The sequence below is a fragment of the Nerophis lumbriciformis genome, linkage group LG11 (genome assembly GCF_033978685.3).
Source record: "Nerophis lumbriciformis linkage group LG11, RoL_Nlum_v2.1, whole genome shotgun sequence".
Classification (NCBI taxonomy): domain Eukaryota; kingdom Metazoa; phylum Chordata; class Actinopteri; order Syngnathiformes; family Syngnathidae; genus Nerophis; species Nerophis lumbriciformis.
The window spans coordinates 2,625,778-2,648,564 of NC_084558.2; the positions used below are offsets into that span (position 1 = coordinate 2,625,778).

At 41.4% G+C, this 22,787-nt stretch overlaps 2 protein-coding genes across 2 annotated transcripts; both read left to right on the plus strand.

Moving 5' to 3' along the window:
* Positions 1-1,393: 1,393 nt before the first annotated feature.
* Positions 1,394-6,688, plus strand: LOC133610989 (sulfotransferase 1C2-like). The gene is made up of 7 exons (XM_061967806.1): positions 1,394-1,544; positions 2,236-2,364; positions 3,229-3,326; positions 3,395-3,521; positions 3,739-3,833; positions 3,919-4,093; positions 6,533-6,688. The coding sequence occupies exons 1-7, from the start codon at positions 1,394-1,396 to the stop codon at positions 6,643-6,645; spliced, it is 888 nt and encodes a 295-aa protein (XP_061823790.1). The 3' UTR covers positions 6,646-6,688.
* Positions 6,689-17,138: 10,450 nt separating this feature from the next.
* On the plus strand, positions 17,139-22,049 carry LOC133610137 (sulfotransferase 1 family member D1-like). The gene is made up of 7 exons (XM_061966216.1): positions 17,139-17,417; positions 17,720-17,848; positions 20,643-20,740; positions 20,810-20,936; positions 21,000-21,094; positions 21,169-21,349; positions 21,906-22,049. The coding sequence occupies exons 1-7, from the start codon at positions 17,267-17,269 to the stop codon at positions 22,016-22,018; spliced, it is 894 nt and encodes a 297-aa protein (XP_061822200.1). The 5' UTR covers positions 17,139-17,266; the 3' UTR covers positions 22,019-22,049.
* The last annotated feature ends 738 nt before the right edge of the window (positions 22,050-22,787 follow it).

Here is a 22,787-nt window from a genome sequence, read left to right on the forward strand (position 1 = left end):
TAACGCCTTCCGCCTTCTCTGCATCTTGGGGTTCGCATCCTACAAACTCTGACAAATACGAAGGTCCTGAGTAGTCCTGAGTTCAATCCTGGGCTCAGGATCTTTCTGTGTGGAATTTGCATGTTCTCCCTGTGACTGCGTGGGTTCCCTCCGGGTACTCTGGCTTCCTCCCACCTCCAAAGACATGCACCTGGGGATAGGTTGATTGGCAACACTAAATTGGCCCGAGTGTATGAATGTGAGTGTGAATGTTGTCTATCTGTGTTGGCCCTGCGATGAGCTAGCGACTTGTCCAGGGTGTACCCCGCCTTCCGCCTAAATGCAGCTGAGATAGGCTCCAGCACCCACCGCGACCCCGAAAGGGACAAGCGCTAGAAAATGGATGGATGGATGTTTGCCTTTCAGTTGTGTATCTGCTGTGCTTTAATTACATTTTTCTGTTTATTGCCATTGATTTATGACGATCAATCTTTCCTCAGAGAAAAAGAGACAAAGGTGCATTTTACAACATTGTTCAATGACCGCTAAAAATAGTAGGACACATTGGCTGCCAGAAATAATATTTGTTGCACTCTTCATTTAAATAAACCTTAAAGTACCACAGTACAAACCAATATTTAAAACAATAAAAGCTTATCCATTAATACAGATAAAATACTAAGACTAATCTACTATCAGTGAAGCATAAGAAACACAAAACAGGCACAGTGGATTTTCCAACAGTGTGTCTATTTGTTTTTATTCTGTTTAAAAAATAACTTGGTCAAAAGATTTCAGTGTGTTAGTACTTTTTGAGCACATTGAACAGAACCGCAATAATGATAATCGTGATAATTTTAGTCACAATAAACCCTGTTGAGTGATTTTTGGATATGGACTCATACTGTGCACGGTATCTCTGAAGTCTGAAGTCTTTTTCTGCTTGTTCGGATTCAGAAGGATAATGTTAAAGTCTCCTCATACAAAAATGAAGTTTTGGTTATCTCTGAAAGTTTCTTTGATTCAGTCCAAACATTTTGTATTTGACTTTGGTGTTGCACATGTAGCTGAATATGATCGCACTTGCACAAACAGGTTTAACCATTCAAATAGAATTGTAAAGGCTCGTAACCAGTAGTCTACTCGAGGCGAGTACTCGAATAAAAACATATTTGTTTTAGTGCTTAATATTCCACTACAGAGCCAAATAAATTTAGGAGTTGCAGTCTGCTTGGGGCTTGAATACATTTTAAATGACTATTTAACACGTGTGGACCACAGTCGCAGTTCAGAAGCTGAAATCTTTAGAAAAAGGCTACATTTACGTTACACCGTATAGAGGAGAGAAAGCACTCTTGCAACCTTATATCCTGATATTTTTGAGAATTGTTCACAAATCTTATAAACCTCAGTCATGTCAAAGGACCAAGAAGACAAACATCGATGCCGACTGGTGACGGTAAAAGGGGTTCCCCTTGTGGAACCTGTCGCCGACAACTACGGCGCTGTCTCATCCTTCAGTCCTGATCCTTCTGACTTGCTTATCGCCAGCTACCCCAAAGCAGGTTTGATTGTTTTTTCATGGTGTGGTACTCGTACATTCTTTTTGCCAGGCCATGTCAAAACGCTACTAGATTGGCTTTGAAGATAATTCAAATCTAAGCAGAACATAAAAGTCCTTACGTTTTTGAAGTCCAGAAAAAGACTTTGATCTATATATATATATATATATATATATATATATTTTGTTTTTGCACACCTTTCTCATTCAACTTCATTCTAAACAAAAAAATCAAACATGTAATGTTTTTCTGACACAGCTAATAGAAAAGGAAACATTTAGTATTGGAGATAAAATGGACATATCAGATCAGATTATTCACATTTTGGAATTCGGATAAATCGTGATTATTCACAGGTGATTACTCGCTTACATAATTGAAATTAGTGCAAGAAAATACCCCAATATTTGTACACAAATGCTAGTTGTTACAACGACATCCAGGAACGCTTTTAAACCCTAGCCCTATTAAATATATTCTAAGGGACTGACAAGCACATGTGTAAAATTTGATAAAGATAAGCAAATTATCTTTAGAAACTTAGCAACTAATTGTCCATAGGTTATTGACCATTTGTACAACAATCAAACAACTGTAATCAGTATTTCATGTATGCTAACCTGTATGTTAACATGTTGTACAAAGTGTTTTAAACACAACCCTTAAGAAACATGTTATTTTTTTGGATGATAAGGGACAACATGGGTTCAGGAGATCGTGGATCTGCTTCTTCACAACGGAGATATTGAGACCTGCAAAAGAGCCATCACTCCTTCTCGAATGCCTTTCCTGGAGAATTCAGCTCGACCAGGTCTTTCCTCAGGTGTGTAGACCCTCTATTGCAGGGGTGTCAAACTAATTTTAGCTCAGGGGCCACATGGAGAAAAATCTATTCCTACGTGGGCGGGATGGGGAAAATCATGGCATAATAACTTAAAAATACAACTACGACAACTTCAGATTGTTTTCTTTGTTTTACTTTGGCACACAATGGAACAAGCACATTCTGAAAATGTAAATATCACAAATAATCCTCTTGACAAAACACTTTAAATTAGTTGAAAATTCTGAGGAAAAAATTGGTGCAGTTTCAAAAACACCATGAAGAACACAATGAACTTAGACTTAATCAGTGTATCTACAAAGCAAATAAACATTAAATCACAGCCCATCTAGGATTGAACAAAAACAAAATAAAGCATAAATAAAAACGCTTCTATGTATCAACTACCTCATTTGTGGTTTCCACTGTTCAATTTCTTTAAATTTGCAAAGAAGACAATCATTTTCGCAGAACTATATCAATGGGCAGTGTCTCATGCAGCATTTTAAGTGGGATTACCAATTGTTTATTGTACTCCTGTTTGTTTTACGTTGGGTTGAGGGGGAGGAGTCGCAGCCCCGCTTTACCTTGTACCTCTTGCTTGGTATACTTGCTCGCCCGTATAACACATTTTCCTTGCATACTAGAAATGCTGTTGCGACACCCAGTGGACACATTTAGAACAGCAGTTTCTTTAGTTTAAAAATGCAACCAATTTTACACTTAAACTCCTCTCGTGGGCCGGATTGAACCTGTTCGCGGGCCTGATCCCGGCCTGCGGGCTGCATGTTTGACATCCCTGGCCTATTGGAACTCAGATATATACAAATGGATACTTATGTTTTTGTTGCTGTAAATTCTCAGGTATTGATCTCCTGAAGGCAATGGACCCCCCAAGAGTTATCAAAACACATTTGGCATTTCAGCTCATTCCAAAGGGCTTTTGGGAAAACAAGTGCAAAGTAAGTTGATGGGACAGTGGCCGCTGGCATGAGGACCAACAACCTCTCAAATAATTGTGTGTGTGAAGGTGATCTACGTGGCTCGTAATGCTAAGGACAACCTGGTGAGCTACTTCCACTTCGATCAAATGTATCTCATCCACCCCGACCCTGGACCCTGGGAGGGCTACATCCAAAAGTTCATGCGTGGAGAGTGTACGTAGACTGCGACATTAAACCGTACATTTACATGCTGCCATTACGTAAACCTTGAGAGTGACATTCTCAACTGTCATGCAAGTATAAAAAGAGGTGTGTATACTCCGGCTTCCTCCCACCTCCAAAGACATGCACCTGGGGATAGGTTGATTGGCAACACTAAATTAGCTCTAGTGTGTGAATGTGAGTGTCAATGTTGTCTGTCTATCTGTAGTGCCATGGGGCTCCTGGTATGATCATGTCAAAACTTACTGGCAAGAACGAGAACAGAGGAACATCCTTTACACCTTCTATGAAGACATGAAAGAGGTAGTATTAATGAAACCTAATTATTATGAAATGTGTTCATTATTTGTTTGGTTTGCCACCAAGCCTGTTTATTTTTCTTACCCAGAATCCTCGACGTGAAGTGGAGCGCATTATGAGGTACCTGGACCTGTCCCTCTCTGATGATGTCATCAGCCGCATTGTGGAGCTGACATCTTTCGAGAAAATGAAGGAGAACCCGATGGCCAACTACAGCTCAGTTCCTGTTTTTGACCAGTCCATGTCTACCTTCATGAGAAAAGGTATTTCAAAACCTCAACAATATAACTTGAATCAATGGCTGTAGGTTGTATTCACCTGACGTCACATCCGGCTCATTAACTATGCGAGATTCGAGGTGGTGGTCAAGTGAGCATCTGTTGTCAAAGTGTTCTGTGCACCACTAAGGCTGTCTCGGAAAAAAGTACCCTATTCTTGCGTTGTTTTAGGCTGTTGGAACGATTTAAATCGCGAAAAGGATTAACGTTTCTTTAGAATTCATTGAGATATCATCAAGAAGGGTGAAAGAGTGCAAGATTTTAAAAGTTAAAAGTTAAAATACTATTGATAGTCACACACACACTAGGTGTGGTGAAATTACCCTCTGCATTTGATCTATCCCCTTGTTCCACCCACTGGGAGGTGAGGAGAGCAGTGACTCGGGAATCATTTTGGTGATTTAACCCCCAATTCCAACCCTTGATGCTGAGTGCCAAGCAAGGAGGTAATGGGTACCATTTGTATAGTCTTTGGTATGCCTCGGCCGGGGTTTGAACTTACAACCTACCAATCTCAGGGCGGACACTCTAACCACAAGGCCACTGAGCAGGCTATGGAAATGACAATGAGAAAAATTGCTCGTGAAGAGCACTCCAGTCAAAGGAAGCGCAGTCAAAGAACTCACAAGTTTGCAGTGATCACTTCGTTAAGTTTTTTTTATATACTTTCAATGTTTAGAATTTTCCATTGTAACGCAGGTAATTTTGTGTAACCAAGCGAGAGACCCATGAATGAATTAATGTATACAGCTGACAGCTCGTATTTCACAGATTGCTCAATAATCCATTTAAAACACTCACCAGTTCCCCTGTTCCATAAATCCGACATATGTGCACCTCTTGTTCACAAAGGTGCAGGAATAAGCTTTAATTGTCGGGCAGAACAGCTGGCGATGTGTAACACCAACCCGAAAGTAACGGCCGGTTAACAGCTTAAAGTCTTGCGACAGCTGGCTGTCCAAAATAGACCAGTACGCAGTCTCACGATAATTTGTAATTAATATTGACAGTGAAACAAAGTTACATAGAATTGCCCAGTTTGCACCATTGAAGTATTATCTTCAGATTCTTTATATTTTATTTTGTTTCAGAGTTCTTAAAACACATTTTTGCTGCACAAAAGTGCAAAACAGCAAGATGCAGCGTTAAACCATTAAATCAAGAAATGCAACCTTACCCAAGCAAAAACAATGCATGATTTGCCCGGGAGAGTCTTGATGCCGGTTTCTTTGGCCCAGCCACACACAAAGTAGTTGTAGGTGTTCATGAGTTTCAAAGCTTTCATCTGTTTTGCCGTGTAGAATGATGTCTGGATCACCAGATAGTTCGACATGTCTAGAAACTCCACCGACGGATAATCCTTGAGATCACTCGACAAATCTTTTTTTGATCAAGTATAGGGATCGATTCCTTTGCATTGTTTGCATTTTTTTGCTCATATCTGCTTTTAGTGGTAAGATCTACGCCCCTTAAGTACTCAGATAGTTTGCACGCTGTTTGCTGCACAGTACCGATGTTGATTTGGTTGACCACCACTTTGTTTACTTCCATTCAAAAGTCACTTGATTGAATACCATGTATTGAACTTGGCGGCCTGTGCTCTAAATACATCCTGTGATTGGCCTGCGTTCAGTTAAAAAGTTAACAGAAACAACAGTTTTTTCAGCAGATTGCTAAAAACACAGGATTGTTTTTGTTATAATTAATGAACATATCAACCAATCAATTTTGTGAAGAAAGCATCTTAAGCTGTGGTAGAGACTTGTATTATGTATAAGGGAGAAGTAAAATTTTGATATGTGGCCCCTAAAGCAATTTAGTTGAATAACCCTGCCCTAATCTGAGAAATAGCTATCATTGAACAACAGTGGGGCAGCACGGTGAAACAGGGGTTAGTGCATGTGCCTCAGGTCCTGAGTTGAATCCTGGGCTCGGGATCTTTCTGTGTGGAGTTTGTATGTTCTCGCCGTGACTGCGTGGGTTCCCTCCGGGTACTCTGGCTTCCTCCCACCTCCAAAGACATGCACCTGGGAATAGGTTGATTGGCAATACTAAAATTGGCCCTAGTGTGTGAATGTGAGTGTGAATGTTGTCTGTCTATCTGTGTTGGCCCTGCGATGTGGTGGCGACTTGTCCAGGGTGTACACCGCCTTCCGCCCGAATGCAGCTGAGATAGGCTCCAGCACCCCCCGCGACCCCGAAAGGGACAAGCGGTAGAAAATGGATGGATGGATGGATGGATGGATGAACAACAGTGGCCTCAAGTGGTTTTTACAGTTATTGCGTTTGCATTGAATCTTTAGCTCCGCCCCGATTTTTATCCACCCATGCATCCATTTTTGTACCGCTTGTCCCTCTCGTACTTTCTGTTAAATTTATGATGAATTACTGTTGTTTCTGCGTTTTCTTTTTTTTTGCAAACAGGACAAGTCGGTGATTGGAAGAACCATTTTACACCAGGGCAGTCAGCAGAGTTTGATGAGGACTATAAGAAGAAAATGAAGCACGTCCACATTCCATTCAGAACACAGCTCTAAATCGGCGAGCTGGGGTTTCTTCTCAATATTTACTACAACATAATGTCCCAAATAAAAAAAAAACATATTTGAATATTAAAGCATTTGTTTGTTTGTGTGCGTGAGTGTGTGGTGGTGTGTGTGTGTGTGTGTGGGAAAAGGGGGGGGGGGGGCAACGTTAGGAAAACAGGCGACACTTATTTTTTTCTTCCAAGCACCTTGCTTGCGGTGTTTGGACTTGTTCATATAGAAAATGCCCACATCACTCAAAATCCAGTCCGCATTTTCTCTGCGACCTTGCTTGCGGTCCTGCAGGTGTACGAAGCACATTAGCACACAGCACTGCAGAACAAGAACGTGAACGGATACAAAATGGACATAAGAAACTTTTTCAAGAAAGTAAGTATTCATCACTGCTTGTAGTAAAATGTATTAGCTCCACTTTACACCAAGTCTGTGTTTGACAAAAAGTTACAGTCCCGCTCTAAAACAATGCTGCTACTTAGTTAGCCTGAAATGCATCATGAAGGTCCTGGTTATTTATAAAATGTGCACTCTTTTTTACCATTTGCTATCTTTGGGGTTACTTCCTTCTGGAGCATCAGCTGTGTTTCTCACTTTACACATGGAGGAGAACAGGAGCTGAGCTCATTCATGTATGACTATCATAAGTAGATAATAATAATCACTCCACAACCCCTATTGACCTGTAGGAGTCAGGGCACAGGAGCATAGAAAGTGAGAGGGGAGAGGCCTCTACTGGAAAGGTGAGTAGTATAATAAAATTTGTTTTTTTAATGGCTTCTCGATAAGCCATTTGTTTTTTTTTTATTTCTGGGTGGATCATGTTGACTATTGGTCCTCCTAATTGTCAATCATTCTGGTGATGTTACATAAGGACATACAGTATATATACTGTATATATCCATCCATCCATTTCCTACCGCTTATTCCCTTTGGGGTGGCGGGGGGCGCTGGAGCCTATCTCAGCTACAATCGGGCGGAAGGCGGTGTACACCCTGGACAAGTCGCCACCTCATCGCAGGGCCAACACAGATAGACAGACAACATTCACACTCACATCCACACACTAGGGCCAATTTAGTGTTGCCAATCAACTTATCCCCAGGTGCATGTCTTTGGAAGTGGGAGGAAGCCGGAGTACCCGGAGGGAACCCACGCAGTCACGGGGAGAACATGCAAACTCCACACAGAAAGATCCCGAGCCCGGGATTGAACCCAAGACTACTCAGGACCTTCGTATTGTGAGGCAGATGCACTAACCCCTCTGCCACCGTGAAGCCCTACTGTATATATATATATATATATATATATATATATATATGTATGAAAGACTTACTATGTATATATATGTAAGAAAAACCCAGACACCATCTTTGTAGTCATTTTTCTCCTGCGTGGACTTCCATCTTCCTTTACAATGAGTGAAGCTGCACGAAACCTTGTGTCTGCAATTGTAAATAATTTAGTTTTTAAGTTTTGTGTTTCTTGTAGAATCTATATAAAGTAATATACATTGGCCTATTGTTAAAAAAATGAAAAAAAACATCATTAAATATATTTGTTTTATTGTATTGTTACATTAATAGCTGTTGTATTATTATAGGATGGCTTGTTAAACATTTCATAGGATTTTCAGAGGGAGGAAAAACCAAGACATTTAATGTAAAATGTAAAATAAATAAATACCTAAAAAGAAAAAGAAAAAAAATGGTTAAAAGCCATCAGCATTTCTTTTCGTCCCGTGCATTTTTTTTACCGTCCCCGGGACGACGGGACTATGTTAATCTCAAGCCCTGGAAGTTACATTTTATTGTTTAAATTATTTGTTTCAGCATTGCACTTTGAATATGGTCCCTCAGCTCTTTGACAGCTTTGGCTCTTTTTCAGATCAGCAGGCGGACTCTAAGTCTTTCTTATTTACAGTATATATAAACGTTTCTCATTTCTATTCAGACTTCCATATATATTTAATTTCCTTAACTGCTTGCCATAATATATATATATAAATATATTATATACAAGCCAAATTATCCCGATCCAGATATTACTTTAATTCAAGTAATTAAGTAATATTTCCAGGGCTTGAATTTACAACCATTTTAGTCACATATGTGCCCAAAATGTAATCTGTGCAACTTCAAAATATTTGGGAACAAACAATTATTGTATTGTGAGCGAAAGTCGTGGCATTAGCCTCTATGTTGTGAATGAATAACATAGAGGCTAATGCCATGACTTTCATTGTGTTTCAGTGTATCTTGAAGGATCATGCAAGTACTTGTTTCTTGTTGATGCTGTAAACGAAATGTCACTGTGCAAACCCATGTTTGTTGTCGTTCTGAACACAGATTGAAAATAAACCGACTGGAATAATAATAATAACAATGAATCATTTCTAAGTCTTTGTTAGCCGTTTGTGAAGTTTTGTGCTCGTGCGCTACGTTCGCTCGCATCCTGTGCATCTCCTGGGTGCTAAGCCCCCCTGACCTTAAAAGCTAGTGACGCCCCTGGTTTCCACCAAAAACTACCCAGATAGAATTAGTTCTCCGGGATCCTTTTGGAGTTCCTGCCTGCTCGGTGGGACTTCTGAAAGGTACCCGGAACCTTTTTGAGGGCGGGTTACGCTGTCGAACACTGATTGGTTGAACACACTTGGGAGCTTCCTAAAACGTATCTTTCAAACCCACGACCACCATTAAAATATATGCGGCACCTTGTTTATTTCTTATTTCTTGTGTATTTCTGTTACAACAAACTTGACAACGGAGAGAAAGAAGAACGAAAGGACATTTAGAAATGCAGGAAGTTTTGTGGGGGCATGTTTGTGCTGAAGAACGCTGATCAGTGGAACTATCTTGGAGTGTTTTTACTCAGCCGTAGTCCTTAAAATCTATCTATGCAGTTTATTGTTTTTATTCGTTTTTACAAACTTCATTTTGTTACGTGAAGCTACGAGAAGTGGATGGACTGTTTTAAAACGTATTTACGGAGGAGTAAGATGCCAGACTCGAAGCGGCGACCTCAGCTGCTTACTACTCTGACTTTGTTGGGTAAATATCAAGTAAAAGAGGCAGCACACGAGTGCAACAAAGGTCAATAACATCAAATATTAAGTTTTTACTATATCACATGTTGTAAAAGTAGTCAGTGACACTCCATTTGTGTAGTTATAAGCCTCAACCTGAGTAAACGGAATACTAATGCAAACAAGCTAAAACCGTTTGTGTTATGTTTGTGTTGGCGTGAGATAAACACTGACATTTATTATTTACATATTGTTATTTAAAGCAATCACCTGACTCTCATGAATTAATCATTTACAGAGAGAACGACTTTGTGACTGTTGGCCAGACAAAAGCCGGACTTTTTATGAACAGTTTCATAACACTTCATTTTTTAAATCATATAGTTTTGTATATTGTTGCTCTGTATTTAATTTACTTACTTAGTTACTTATTTACTTTTTAATTAAAGAACTGCTTATTTACATGGTATGAGTGTAGAAATATAGTAAACCACTACTCTGTGAAATACGGTGGAAACACAAACCACATACTTCTAGGAACCGTGGAAAAGGGCCTATTAACGTCTTTCCCCATTAAGAAACAACATACCCCGATCCAAACTAATATTTAAAACTGTCACACCTGAGTAAAGTCTTGTCTGGGTTTTGTCTGGTTTCATGTTGTTTTGTCATTTTCTGTTTTATTTTGAAAGGTTAACTCTCCCTCTCGTTTCAGGTGTCGTGGTTGTGACAGTACACTCTGGCCAGTACGAACACAGCAGGATCAAAGCAGTTCCTCTCAGGAAGAGCAGGTGACAGTCATGGACCAGGGAATTCAGGGGATCGACCGAACCCAGGAAAGCATCAGGATCGCTGTTACCACCCAGGTGGGCCAACTCGCGGAACAGGTGCAACTTCTGCTCACCCAAATGACCAGGCCTGGTCACGCACCCCCTGTGCCCGAGCCGCAGCCAGCCACCAGGACTCAGGAACTCACCACCATTCATAGTAGAGTTGGAGCCCAATTGGCCCCTCCTGAACGATTTGCGGGCGAACCCGAACAATGCAAGGAATTCATCATGAACTGTGAGGTGCATTTTGAGCTCGCGCCGCACACATTTCCCACCGATCGAGCTAAGGTGTCGTTTATGATCTCCTATCTGGCTGGGAGAGCAAGGAAGTGGGCCATGGCCGAGTGGTCCAGGGGCTCTCATATATGCAGCTCACTCCGAGACTTTACAGAGACTCTCCAAAAGACTTTTGACCCTGTCTCTTCTGAGCGTGAAAGGGCTAGAGAGCTCAGTGGGATTCGTCGGAGAGAATCAGTCTCAGATTACGCCATGTATTTTCGAACCCTGGCTGCAGAGAGCAGATGGAACACTACGGCCCTCTACGACGTCTTCCTCAAGGGGCTGGCCGGCCCTGTTCTGGAGCGACTGCTACCCACAGACTTACCTGCGGACCTGGACGACCTCATCGCTCTCGCCATCCGGACAGATCAATGGCTACGAGAGTTCAAGCTTCTCCAAGAAATTGGCGCCAGGATTCGTGGGTCCCTTCCCCATCGCCAAGGTCATCAGTCCGGCAGCAGTACGCCTACGTCTACCCAGGTCGCTCTGTGTCCACCCTACCTTCCACTTCAGCAAAGTCAAGCCCGCCAAAGAGAACCCTATGGTCCCAGCCACCTCATCGCAGGGCCAACACAGATAGACAGACAACATTCACACTCACATTCACACACTAGGGCCAATTTTAGTGTTGCCAATCAACTTATCCCCAGGTGCATATCTTTGGAGTTTATTGATATTTTTGTTAGTTTAGAGATCAGGTTAGTGCTGTTTTTGATAGCCTGTTTTGTTTCTCCCGTTTTGGACCCCTCCCGATTCAGAATAAATATGTTTCTGAAAATCCTGCATCTATGTTCAGAGTCCTGTTCTGGTCGCGACAAAAACAAGAAAGGCTTTAGCAATTAAAACAGATAAAATACTAAGACTAAAACACTATCTGTAAAGCATAAGAAACACAAAACATGCAAAATACTGGGTTTTCTAAGAGTGTGTCTGTCAATACGTATTTTTTTCAATAACATGGTCAAATGATTTCAGTGTGTTTAAGTGCTTTTTGAGCACATTCAACAATACCGTGATAATGATAACCATGATAAGAAATAAATAAATGATAAATGGGTTGTACTTGTATAGCGCTTTTCTACCTTCAAGGTACTCAAAGCGCTTTGACACTACTTCCACATTTACCCATTCACACACACATTCACACACTGATGGAGGGAGCTGCCATGCAAGGCGCTAACCAGCACCCATCAGGAGCAAGGGTGAAGTGTCTTGCTCAGGACACAACGGACATGACGAGGTTGGTACTAGGTGGGGATTGAACCAGGGACCCTCGGGTTGCGCACGGCCACTCTCCCACTGCGCCACGCCGTCCCGTGTTCATATCGTTACATCCCCAGTCGGGGGTTTACACACCTGAGGGGAAAGCCTGGTCTCCTGGAAATTCTCCAGGAAAGTCATTCGGATGGGTGTCGAGGCACTCTTACAAATCTCAATATTTCCATTGTGAAGAAGCAGATCCACTGTCTCCTGGACCCATGTGGTCCCTTATCACACCCCACAAACACACAGTCATGTTGCTTAAAGGGGAACATTATCACAATTTCAGAAAGGTTAAAACCATTAAAAATCAGTTCCCAGTGGATATTTTTCGAAGTTTTTTTCAAAATTTTACCCATCACGCAATATCCCTAAAAAAAGCTTCAAAGTGCCTGATTTTAACCATCGTTATAAACACCCGTCCATCTTCCTGTGACGTCACATAGTGAAGCCAACACAAACAAACATGGCGGAAAGAACAGCAAGCTATAGCGACATTAGCTCGGATTCAGACTCGGATTTCAGCGGCTTAAGCGATTCAACAGATTACGAATGTATTGAAACGGATGGTCGTAGTGTGGAGGCAGGTAGCGAAAACGAAATTGAAGAAGAAACTGAAGCTATTGAGCCATATCGGTTTGAACCGTATGCAAGCGAAACCGACGAAAACGACACGACAGCCAGCGACACGGGAGAAAGCGAGGACGAATTCGGCGATCGCCTTCTAACCAACGATTGGTATGTGTTTGTTTGGCATTAAAGGAAACTAACAACTATGAACTAGGTTTACAGCATATGAAATACATTTGGCAACAACATGCACTTTGAGAGTGCAGACAGCCCAATTTTCATCAATTAATATATTCTGTAGACATACCCTCATCCGCGCTCTTTTCCTGAAAGCTGATCTGTCCAGTTTTGGAGTTGACGTCAGCAGGCCAGGGAAACTAGGGTCGATAGGGGGTTTAGCTCGCTCGTCTGCGGGAACAAACTGCCGCCATTGCTTGCCGTGCTACCGAGGTCCTTTGTCCCTGAATTGCTCACACACTCCGGCAGATTCAATGGGGGTCTGGCGGCAGATTTCTTTGACTTTATCGTTGGAAATGCATCTGCTTTGAGTGTCGCAGGATATCCACACATTCTTGCCATCTCTGTCGTAGCATAGCTTTCGTCAGGAAAGTGTGCGGAACAAACGTCCAATTTCTTGCCACTTTGGCATCTTTGGGCCACTGGTGCAACTTGAACCCGTCCCTGTTGGTGTTGTTACACCCTCCGACAACACACCGACGAGGCATGATGTCTCCAAAGTACGGAAAACAGTCGAAAAAACGGAAAATAACAGAGCTGATTTGACTCGGTGTTTAAGAAAATGGCGGATTGCTTCCCGATGTGACGCCACGTTGTGACGTCATCGCTCCGAGAGCGAATATTAGAAAGACGTTTAATTCGCCAAGATTCACCCATTTAGAGTTCGGAAATCGGTTGAAAAAATATATGGTCTTTTTTCTGCAACATCAAGGTATATATTGACGCTTACATAGGTCTGGTGATAATGTTCCCCTTTAAGGGTTGTCATCAAAACACTTTGTACAACATGTAACATGCATGTAATACCGATTATACAGTTTTTATATTGATAAAAAAATGGTCAGTGACTTATGGACACTTAGTTGCTAAGTCCTAAATATATTCTTATATATTGTATCTTGTGGACGGCCATTGTTATCAACCAATCTTGATCAAATTTTACACACGTGAGTTTGTAAGTGTGTTCAACCAATCAGCGTTCGACAGCGTAACCCGCCCTCAAAAAGGTCCCGGGTACCTTTCAGAATTGCCACCGAGCAGGCAGGAACTCCGAATGATTCCTGAAGAACTAATTCTATCTGGGTAGTTTTTGGTGGAAACACAGGGAGAACTTTATTTGACCGGTAAATGGGAAAGTTATTTTGAAAATTCCTGTGGTTTTTCCATAATTTTAATTCAAAAGGGTAATACTAACCACCGGTTATCATTGTTAGCGTTTATCTGGACATCCCTAAACAGATATATACACAAGCTGGTACTTATGTTGTCATCGTTGCTGTAAATTCTCAGGTATTGATCTCCTGAAGACAATGGACCCCCCAAGAGTTATCAAAACACATTTGCCATTTCAGCTCATTCCAAAGGCTTTTGGGGAAAACAAGTGCAAAGTAAGATAAAGAGAAGGGAAACGCTAGTATTAAGACGAACAACCTTTTAAATAAGTGTGTGTATGAAGGTGATCTATGTGGCTCGCAATGCTAAGGACAACCTGGTGAGCTACTTCTACTCTTTTTTTTTTTTTTTTTTTTTTTTTTTTTTTATGTCCTGTCCAGCTTCTCAGGCAAATCATATAGTTGATGTAGATGCCCATGTCGGCTGTTCAGATTTACTTTACAAAAGAGAAGTGTAGGATACTTCTCTTGTTGCCTTATTTGTATTTGACTTTATTAAATGTATTTATATTATCATTTAGTGCAGCCGGGCCGGAGCAGGAGGGGATAGAAAGAGAAAAAAAAAGAAGACAGAGGGGGAAATTGTGGGGACAAGAGGGGGATTAGACAGAGAGACAAAAACAACAACAGCAAACAACAACAACAATAGAGCAACATCAGCAAATATGACATGTACAAATATGATGGTAAAAGTAATAGCAAATAAGCAGTTAGCGAAAAATAAAAAATAATACAGAAATAACCATGAGCATTATTACACTACAAATGGATCAATACAAATACCAATAGAAATAGCGCTATTGATAATGAACAATACCAATAATTTACCTTTATTATCAACAATACAGTTGTTCAAATGCAACAATACATATACGTAATGATAACTTGAGATACGAAAGAATGCAGAAAAATGGAGGGGGAGAAAGAGAAGCAACCTACATTAACCTTGTAGATTGTTATAGTCACAATAGGTTAAGCTTTGTCAGTGTGCCATGTGTTACACCCAGTTTACCCTAGGGCAACAACGTTAATATATGTTTGATGCAACGTGATTATGTGCATGAGTGTAAGTATGCATATGTACTTGTATATGTACAGAATGTGTATATGTGTTTGTACAATGAATGTATATGTACAGAATGTGAATATGTGTTTGTACAGTGAATGTATATGTACAGTATGTGTATGTTTGTATATTGAATGTGCGTGTGGATGTACGAACATTAGGTAGGTAAATATGTACTGTATTTGTGTATGTATGTGGGAGCGTAGGTACCTATGTACGTATGTGAGCATATGTGAATTTGCATGTACAATACATTCGACTCCCAGAGTGCGTGGGAGCCAGAGCACGGCCCCATCACCCCCGAGAGCCCAACCCACAAACAGGAGGCGTGGTGCCCAGGGAACCAGGGACCACCGCCCCCACGCAGCCAAGCCGGCCAGCGACAGGAACCCCAGAGCCCGACCCACCGTACCGCCCACAAGGGCCAGCAGCAGGCCGCAGACAGACGCACCCGGCAGAGGACAGGGCACGAGAAAAGCAGGGGACAGCCAGACCCCAAGCCAGCGAGAGACCACACCCCACACGGGCAGAAAGGCGAGACGCCCCGCCCGAGGGACCCAGAGACTCCCCGCAACCGGACGGGAAGACCGCCCCCGCCCCACCGGCAACCGGGCCCCCACGAGCCCACCCCCCACCCCCGGAGAGCGCGGCGAGGCCAGCCCCCGGCCACCCCACCCAAACCGGCCGCCGCAGGACCACCCAGGCACAGGGCCACGGGAACCACCCACCCCACCCGCAGGGACCCCAACGATGGAGATGGAACAACCAGCAACCGCCCCGCCGAGCCCCCCCCCTGAGGGAGGGGAAAATTAAAAAATAATATTAATAAAATATATTAAAAAATAAATAAATAAATAAATTAATTAATTAATTAATTAAAAAAAAAAAAAAATTAAAAGAAGATCACAGACATGCTGACAAACAAGGTCACTACCCCAGCAACTGGCCGACTCGCAGCACCTCGGAATACCTTGCAGCACCAAGCTACCACAATAGACGCAGGGACTAGGCCCAACAGGCCCCAACCAAGACGGGCACCCGGAAGGGATGGACAGCGGGACCCAGGAGCTCCAGACACGCAGTTCGGATGCAGTAGCCTGAGGCGTCGACCCCCGTCTGACAGGCAGCTACTTCTACTCTGATCAGATGAATGCCCACCCGGACCCTGGACTCTGGGAGCACTACGTCCAAAAGTCCATGCATGGACAGGGTAAATAGAGGAGTGTAAGGAGGGGATTACGTCAACATATAAGTGCATGGTTTTTTTTGTGCAGTTGCATGGGTCTCCTGGTATGATCATGTCAAAAGTTACTTGGAGGAGCGAGAAAAGAGGAACATCCTATACCTCTTCTATGAAGACATGAAAGAGGTGGATGATGTCTACAATTTCGCTGGGCTGTGTGGGTTTATTGTTTGCCTCAGCAGTATTTGTCCCTCTTGCACCCATCCAGAATCCTCAGCGTGAAGTGGTATGATATAATATTTAGCGTCAACATTTAATTAAACTTAAATGTGATTGAAATTTGGTAAATGTGAGAAAGGTGGGTTAAATGTGAGAAAAATGAGCTAAATGTGAGAAATACATCTGCTAGAAAAGTGTGACTTCCGAACTCTCAGCCAGTGGACGTCTCGCAAAAACAGGTTTGACCATTCCAACAGACTTCTGACTTGTAGACAAAGTAAACAGTTGCCCTTACTTCCTTTAGGGTTAAATACTTTTACTAGTTAAACATAACGAGGTGGACGAAAAAGTACATCGATTTTCTTCTTTTTTCCATACCATGCAGGCAATCCCTCCACCCCCAGCCCAAAATCAATGACTTTACTCTTGATATCTGTAAGAATAATCAGTTGTATGTCTTTGCTGAGATATGTCAAACTGATAAACACTCAGACAGTAAAAGGAACAAGCGTGTTTGTTGCCCCTGCTTCTCATTAAGTAAATTAGGGTGGAGTGTTGCTGGAACAACCGCGCAGACAATTCATACCAAACCAGCAGGAACTTGGAGTGAGGGTTCAGACGTTACAGGGTCTACAAAAAAGGATACATTCATGATTTACCAAACCAAAAAAAAAGATGAATATTTGACAGACAACGGTGGAGAGGAGAGAAGGCACTCCTGCAATCTTACAGCCTGATATTTTTCGGGGTTGTTCACAAATCTTTTTGACCTTAGTTATGTCAGACGAACAAGAAGTCAAACATCGCGGCCCACTGGTCCCGGTAAAAGGGATTCCCCTTTCGGAACACATGGCCAACCACTACAGCAATGTCCTGGCTTTCTGTCCCGATCCTTCAGACTTGCTCATTGCCACCTACCCTAAAGCAGGTATGATTGTTTTTTGATGTACTAACTGTACACACTGCAACTGTGGGGTGTTTAGCCAAATCACCACGGAATTTGGGACATACTGTACCTTCTGTGAACTGACAAACTCACGTGTGTAAAATTTAATCAAGATTGGTTGATAACAATGGCCGTCTACAACAAAAATATTTTTAGGACTTAGCATCTAATTGTCCATAAGTCACTGACCATTTTTTAATCAATATAAAAACTGTATAATCGGTGTTACATGTTGTACAAACTCTTAGGGAACATGACTAAGTGTGTTTTTGGGGTGTGATAAGGGACCACATGGGTCCAGGAGACAGTGGATCTGCTTCTTCACAACGGAAATAGTGAGATCTGCAAGAGAGCCTCGACACCCATCCGAATGCCTTTCCTGGAGAATTCCAAGAGACCAGGCATTTCCTCAGGTGTGTAAACCCCCGACTGGGGATGTAACTATATTAATATTTCTTCTCATGGTTATCATTATCACAATATTGTTGAATGTGCTCAAAAAGTACTTATAAACACACTGAAATCTTTCGACCAAGTTATTTAAAAAAATAATTATTGATAGACACACTGTTAGAAAACCCAGCATTTTGCATGTTTTGTGTTTGTTATGCATTACAGATAGTGTTTTAGTCTTAGTATTGTATCTGTTTTAATTGCTAAGCCTTAATTGTTTTAAATATTGGTTTGTACTGTAGCACTTTAAGATTTATTTCAATGGAAAGTGCTTGACAATTAAAATCTATTATTTATCCTACCTTTTCAGTGGTCCTTGAACGCACCGTAAAAAACATCTCTCTCTTTTCCCCACTTTTTTTTTTCGCTGTGTTCTAAGAGAGCACAGCTTGCAGGTTCAATGTGCACAACTGAATATCTTAGTTGCTTAGACAGCAAAATGTTTATGTAGGTTTGGATTGGGGTATGTTGTTTCTTCATGGGGGAAGACATTAATAGGCCCTTCTCCACGGTTCCTGTACAAGTGTGTAGTTTGTGTTTCCACCGTATTTCACAGAGTAGTGGTTTACTATATTTCTACACTGTACATAAACAGACAATATTAGGTCAGATTTATTTAACTAAAAAGTAGGTAAATGTAATACAAAGCAATAATACACAAAACGATATGATTTAAAAAAAAATGAAGTGTACCGCATTGTTCATAAAAAATCAGGTCTTTGTCCAACAGTCACAAAGTCGTCCTCTCGGTAAATGATTAATTCATGAGAGTCAGGTGATTGCTTTAAATAACAATATGTAAATAATACATGTCAGTGTTTATCTCACGCCGACAACACAAACACAACACAAACGGTTTTAGCTTGTTCGCATTAGCATTCTGTTTACTCAGGTTGAGGCTAGTAAGTACACCAATGGAGTGTCACTGACTACTTTTACAACATGTAATAAAGCAAAAACTTAATATTTGATGTTATTGACCTTTGTTGCACTCGTGTGCTGCCTCTTTTACTTGATATTTACCCAACAAAGTCAGAGTAGTAAGCAGCTGAGGTCGCCGCTTCGAGTCTGGCATCTTCATACTTGCCAACCTTGAGACCTCCGATTTCGGGAGGTGTAGGGGGGGCGTGGTTGAGGCGGGGGCGTGGTTGGGGGCGTGGTTAAGAGGGGAGGAGTATATTTACAGCTACAATTCACCAAGTTAAGTATTTCATATATATATATATATATATATATATATATATATATACATATACAGTATATATAAGAAATACTTGACTTTCAGTGAATTCTATATATATATTTATTTTATATATATATATATATATATATATATATATATATATATATATATATATATATATATAAATAAGAGAAATACTTGAATTTCAGTGTTCATTTATTTACACATATACACACACATAACACTCATCTACTCATTGTTGAGTTAAAGGTTGAATTGTCCATCCTTGTTCTATTCTCTGTCACTATTTTTCTAACCATGCTGAACACCCTCTCTGATGATGCATTCTGCTTCGTCTCCTTGTTGTGTGCACAGTTGTGCACTGCACTCTCTAAAAGCCGTAGATGTTATTGTCACATATGCATATACAGTAGATGGCAGTATTGTCCTGTTTAAGAGTGTCACAACATTGCTGTTTACGGCAGACGAACTGCTTTACGGTAGACGAAAACGTGACTGCTGTTGTTGTGTGTTGTTACCGCGCTGGGAGGACGTTAATGAAACTGCCTAACAATAAACCCACATAAGAAACCAAGAACTCATTCTACAGTTATAACATGATTGGGCAGGCACGCTGTTTATATTGTGGGAAAGCGGACGTGAAAACAGGCTGTCGACACGTCACTCAGGTCCGCCTGAATTTCGGGAGATTTTCGGGAGAAAATTTGTCCCGGAAGGTTTTCGGGAGAGGCGCTGAGTTTCGGGAGTCTCCCGGAAAATCCGGGAGTGTTGGCAAGTATGGGCATCTTACTTCTACGTACATACGTTTAAAAGAGTCCATCCGCTTCCCCTAGCTTCGCGTAGCGAAATGAAGTTTGTAAAAACGAATAAAAACAATAAACTGCATAGATAGAGTTTAAAGACTACGGCTGAGTAAAAACACTCCAAGATAGTTCCACTGATCAGCGTTCTTCAGCACAAACATGCCCCCACAAAACTTCCTGCATTTCAAAATGTCCTTTCGTTCTTCTTTCTCTCTGTTGTCAAGTTTGTTGTAACAGAAATACACAAGAAAATTGTAATAAACAAGTCACCGCATATATTTTAATGGTGGTCGTGGGTTTGAAAAATAAGTTTTAGGAACGCTCCCAAATGTGTTCAACCAATCAGTGTTTGACAGCGTAACCTGCCCTCAAAAAGGTTCCAGGTACCTTTCAGAGCAGGCAGGAACTCCGAAAGGTTCTTGAAGAACTAATTCTATCTGGGTGGAAACACAGGGAGAACTTTATTGGACTGGTAAATGGGAAAGTTACTTTGGAAAGTTCCTGCGGTGGAAAAGGGCCTCTTGTTATCATGTAAGCGTTTAAGCTAGTGATCTGGGGCCAGTCAGTCTGGGAGTTTATCAAAGTGCAGTTATCAATCACAGGTTTTTCCATAATTGTAATTCAAAATGGTAATACTAACCACCGATTATCATTGTTACCGTTTATCTTCACATCCCTAAACCGACTGGATGTCAGATATATACACAAGCTGGTACTTATGTTGTCATCGTTGCTGTAAATTCTCAGGTATTGATCTCCTGAAGACAATGGACCCCCCGAGAGTTATCAAAACACATTTGCCATTTCAGCTCATTCCAAAGGGCTTTTGGGAAAACAAGTGCAAAGTAAGATAAAGAGAGGGGTGAACGCTGGTATTAAGACGAACAACCTTTTAAATAAGTGTGTGTACGAAGGTGATCTACGTGGCTCGCAATGCTAAGGACAACCTGGTGAGCTACTTCCACTTTGATCAGATGTATCTCAGCCACCCGGACCCTGGACCCTGGGAGCACTACGTCCAAAAGTTCATGCGTGGACAGGGTAAGTAGAGCAGTGTCAGTCGGGGATTACTTCAACAAATAAGTGCATGGTTTTTTTGTGCAGTTGCATGGGGCTCCTGGTATGATCATGTCAAAAGTTACTGGGAGGAGCGAGAAAAGAGGAACATCCTTTACCTCTTCTATGAAGACATGAAAGAGGTGGTTGATGTCTATAATTTCGCTGGGCTGTGTGGGTTTATTGTTTGCCTCAGCAGTATTTGTCCCCCATCCAGAATCCTCAGCGTGAAGTGGAGCGCATCATGAGGTACTTGGACTTGTCCCTTCCTGATGACGTCATCAGCCGCATTGTGGAGCTGACGTCTTTCGAGAACATGAAGGAGAATCCAATGGCCAACTACAGCTTCATGCCCCGATGCATTTTTGACCAATCCCTGTGTACCTTCATGAGAAAAGGTCCGTCAAAACCTCAACATCATCAGCCAAATATGACTCTGTCTTTTATAGCAGTGGTCCCCAACCACCGATCCAGGGACCGGTACAAGTCCGTGACGCATTTGCTACCGGGCCGCACAGAAACATTAATCAATTTATGAACTACCGCATTTTCTCCGACTTAACTTTCGCCTGTCTTACTAAACACACCGATAAGCTTGTTAATAGATGTATATTACAACTCCTGTGTCATAGACAATGCACATTAATGGACATATAAAATGTTAATGTAGCCAAAGGCTATTTTTTTGTGCTCATTTTTTTGCTGTTTTTATCTGACACATGTAGAAAGCTAGTGAATGAAAATAATGCATACATTAAAATCGGTCCCTGATGGAAATAAGGTTGGGGAATCTGTTTTATAGGACTACATGCCTCTGGAGGTCTGTAGAGTTACTGCAGCTAAGTCTAACTCACCATGTTCCTTCGTCATTCCTCTTGCTCTGCATTTGTCTGCTTGTTTAACCTGATTTGTTGCTTTTGTGTCTGACATTGTTCTTTTTTTTGTTGCTAACAGGACAAGTCGGTGATTGGATGAATCATTTTACGCCAGAGCAGTCAGCAGAGTTTGATGAGGACTATGAGAAGAAAATGAAGCACGTCCATATTCCATTCAGATCACAGTTTTAAACATACTACTACTACTACTACTGAAGTTACCCTTGAGAAAGCATAATTATTATTATTATTAAATGTGACTGAGAATTAGGATTAGCAAAACAAATCAAGCAGTGTGACTGTGAAATAAATAAGGAATACTGGACACTGCAGGTGAAGTTGACTATATTCCTGTTATTTCTTGTAAGGGAATTATGTAAAAAATAATTATAGATACAAACAAGCAAGTGAACAACAATTCATGGCCAATGCATTCACGTCTATCTGAATAAAGTGCAACCAACACTTTAGGTTGAATTAACAAGAGGAAACCTTTCACATTTTCATTCAAACATTTTTAAATAAAAGTACAGTAACCAACATTTTAACAGTAGATTTACCTGTTAAATGAAGTTCCCCGACCCGGCCATACGTGTATTCTGTTCTCCGCCCTGGCATTGCCAATGAAGGACAGCGTCACAGGTGTTCGGAAGCATGTATGCCCCTTCATCCTTGTTGATGGTGTTGGCCCCTAGCTTCCTGATTTCCATAGCCTGTGTAAGAATGAGATATGTTTAAATGTTCTTTTTAATCCATAGTCATGTTTAAAGGGGAACATTATCACCAGACCTATGTAAGCGTCAATATATACCTTGATGTTGCAGAAAAAAGACCATATATTTTTTTAACCGATTTCCGAACTCTAAATGGGTGAATTTTGGCGAATTAAGCGCCTTTCTATTATTCGCCCTCGGAGCGATGACGTCACAACGTGACGTCACATCGGGAAACAATCCGCCAT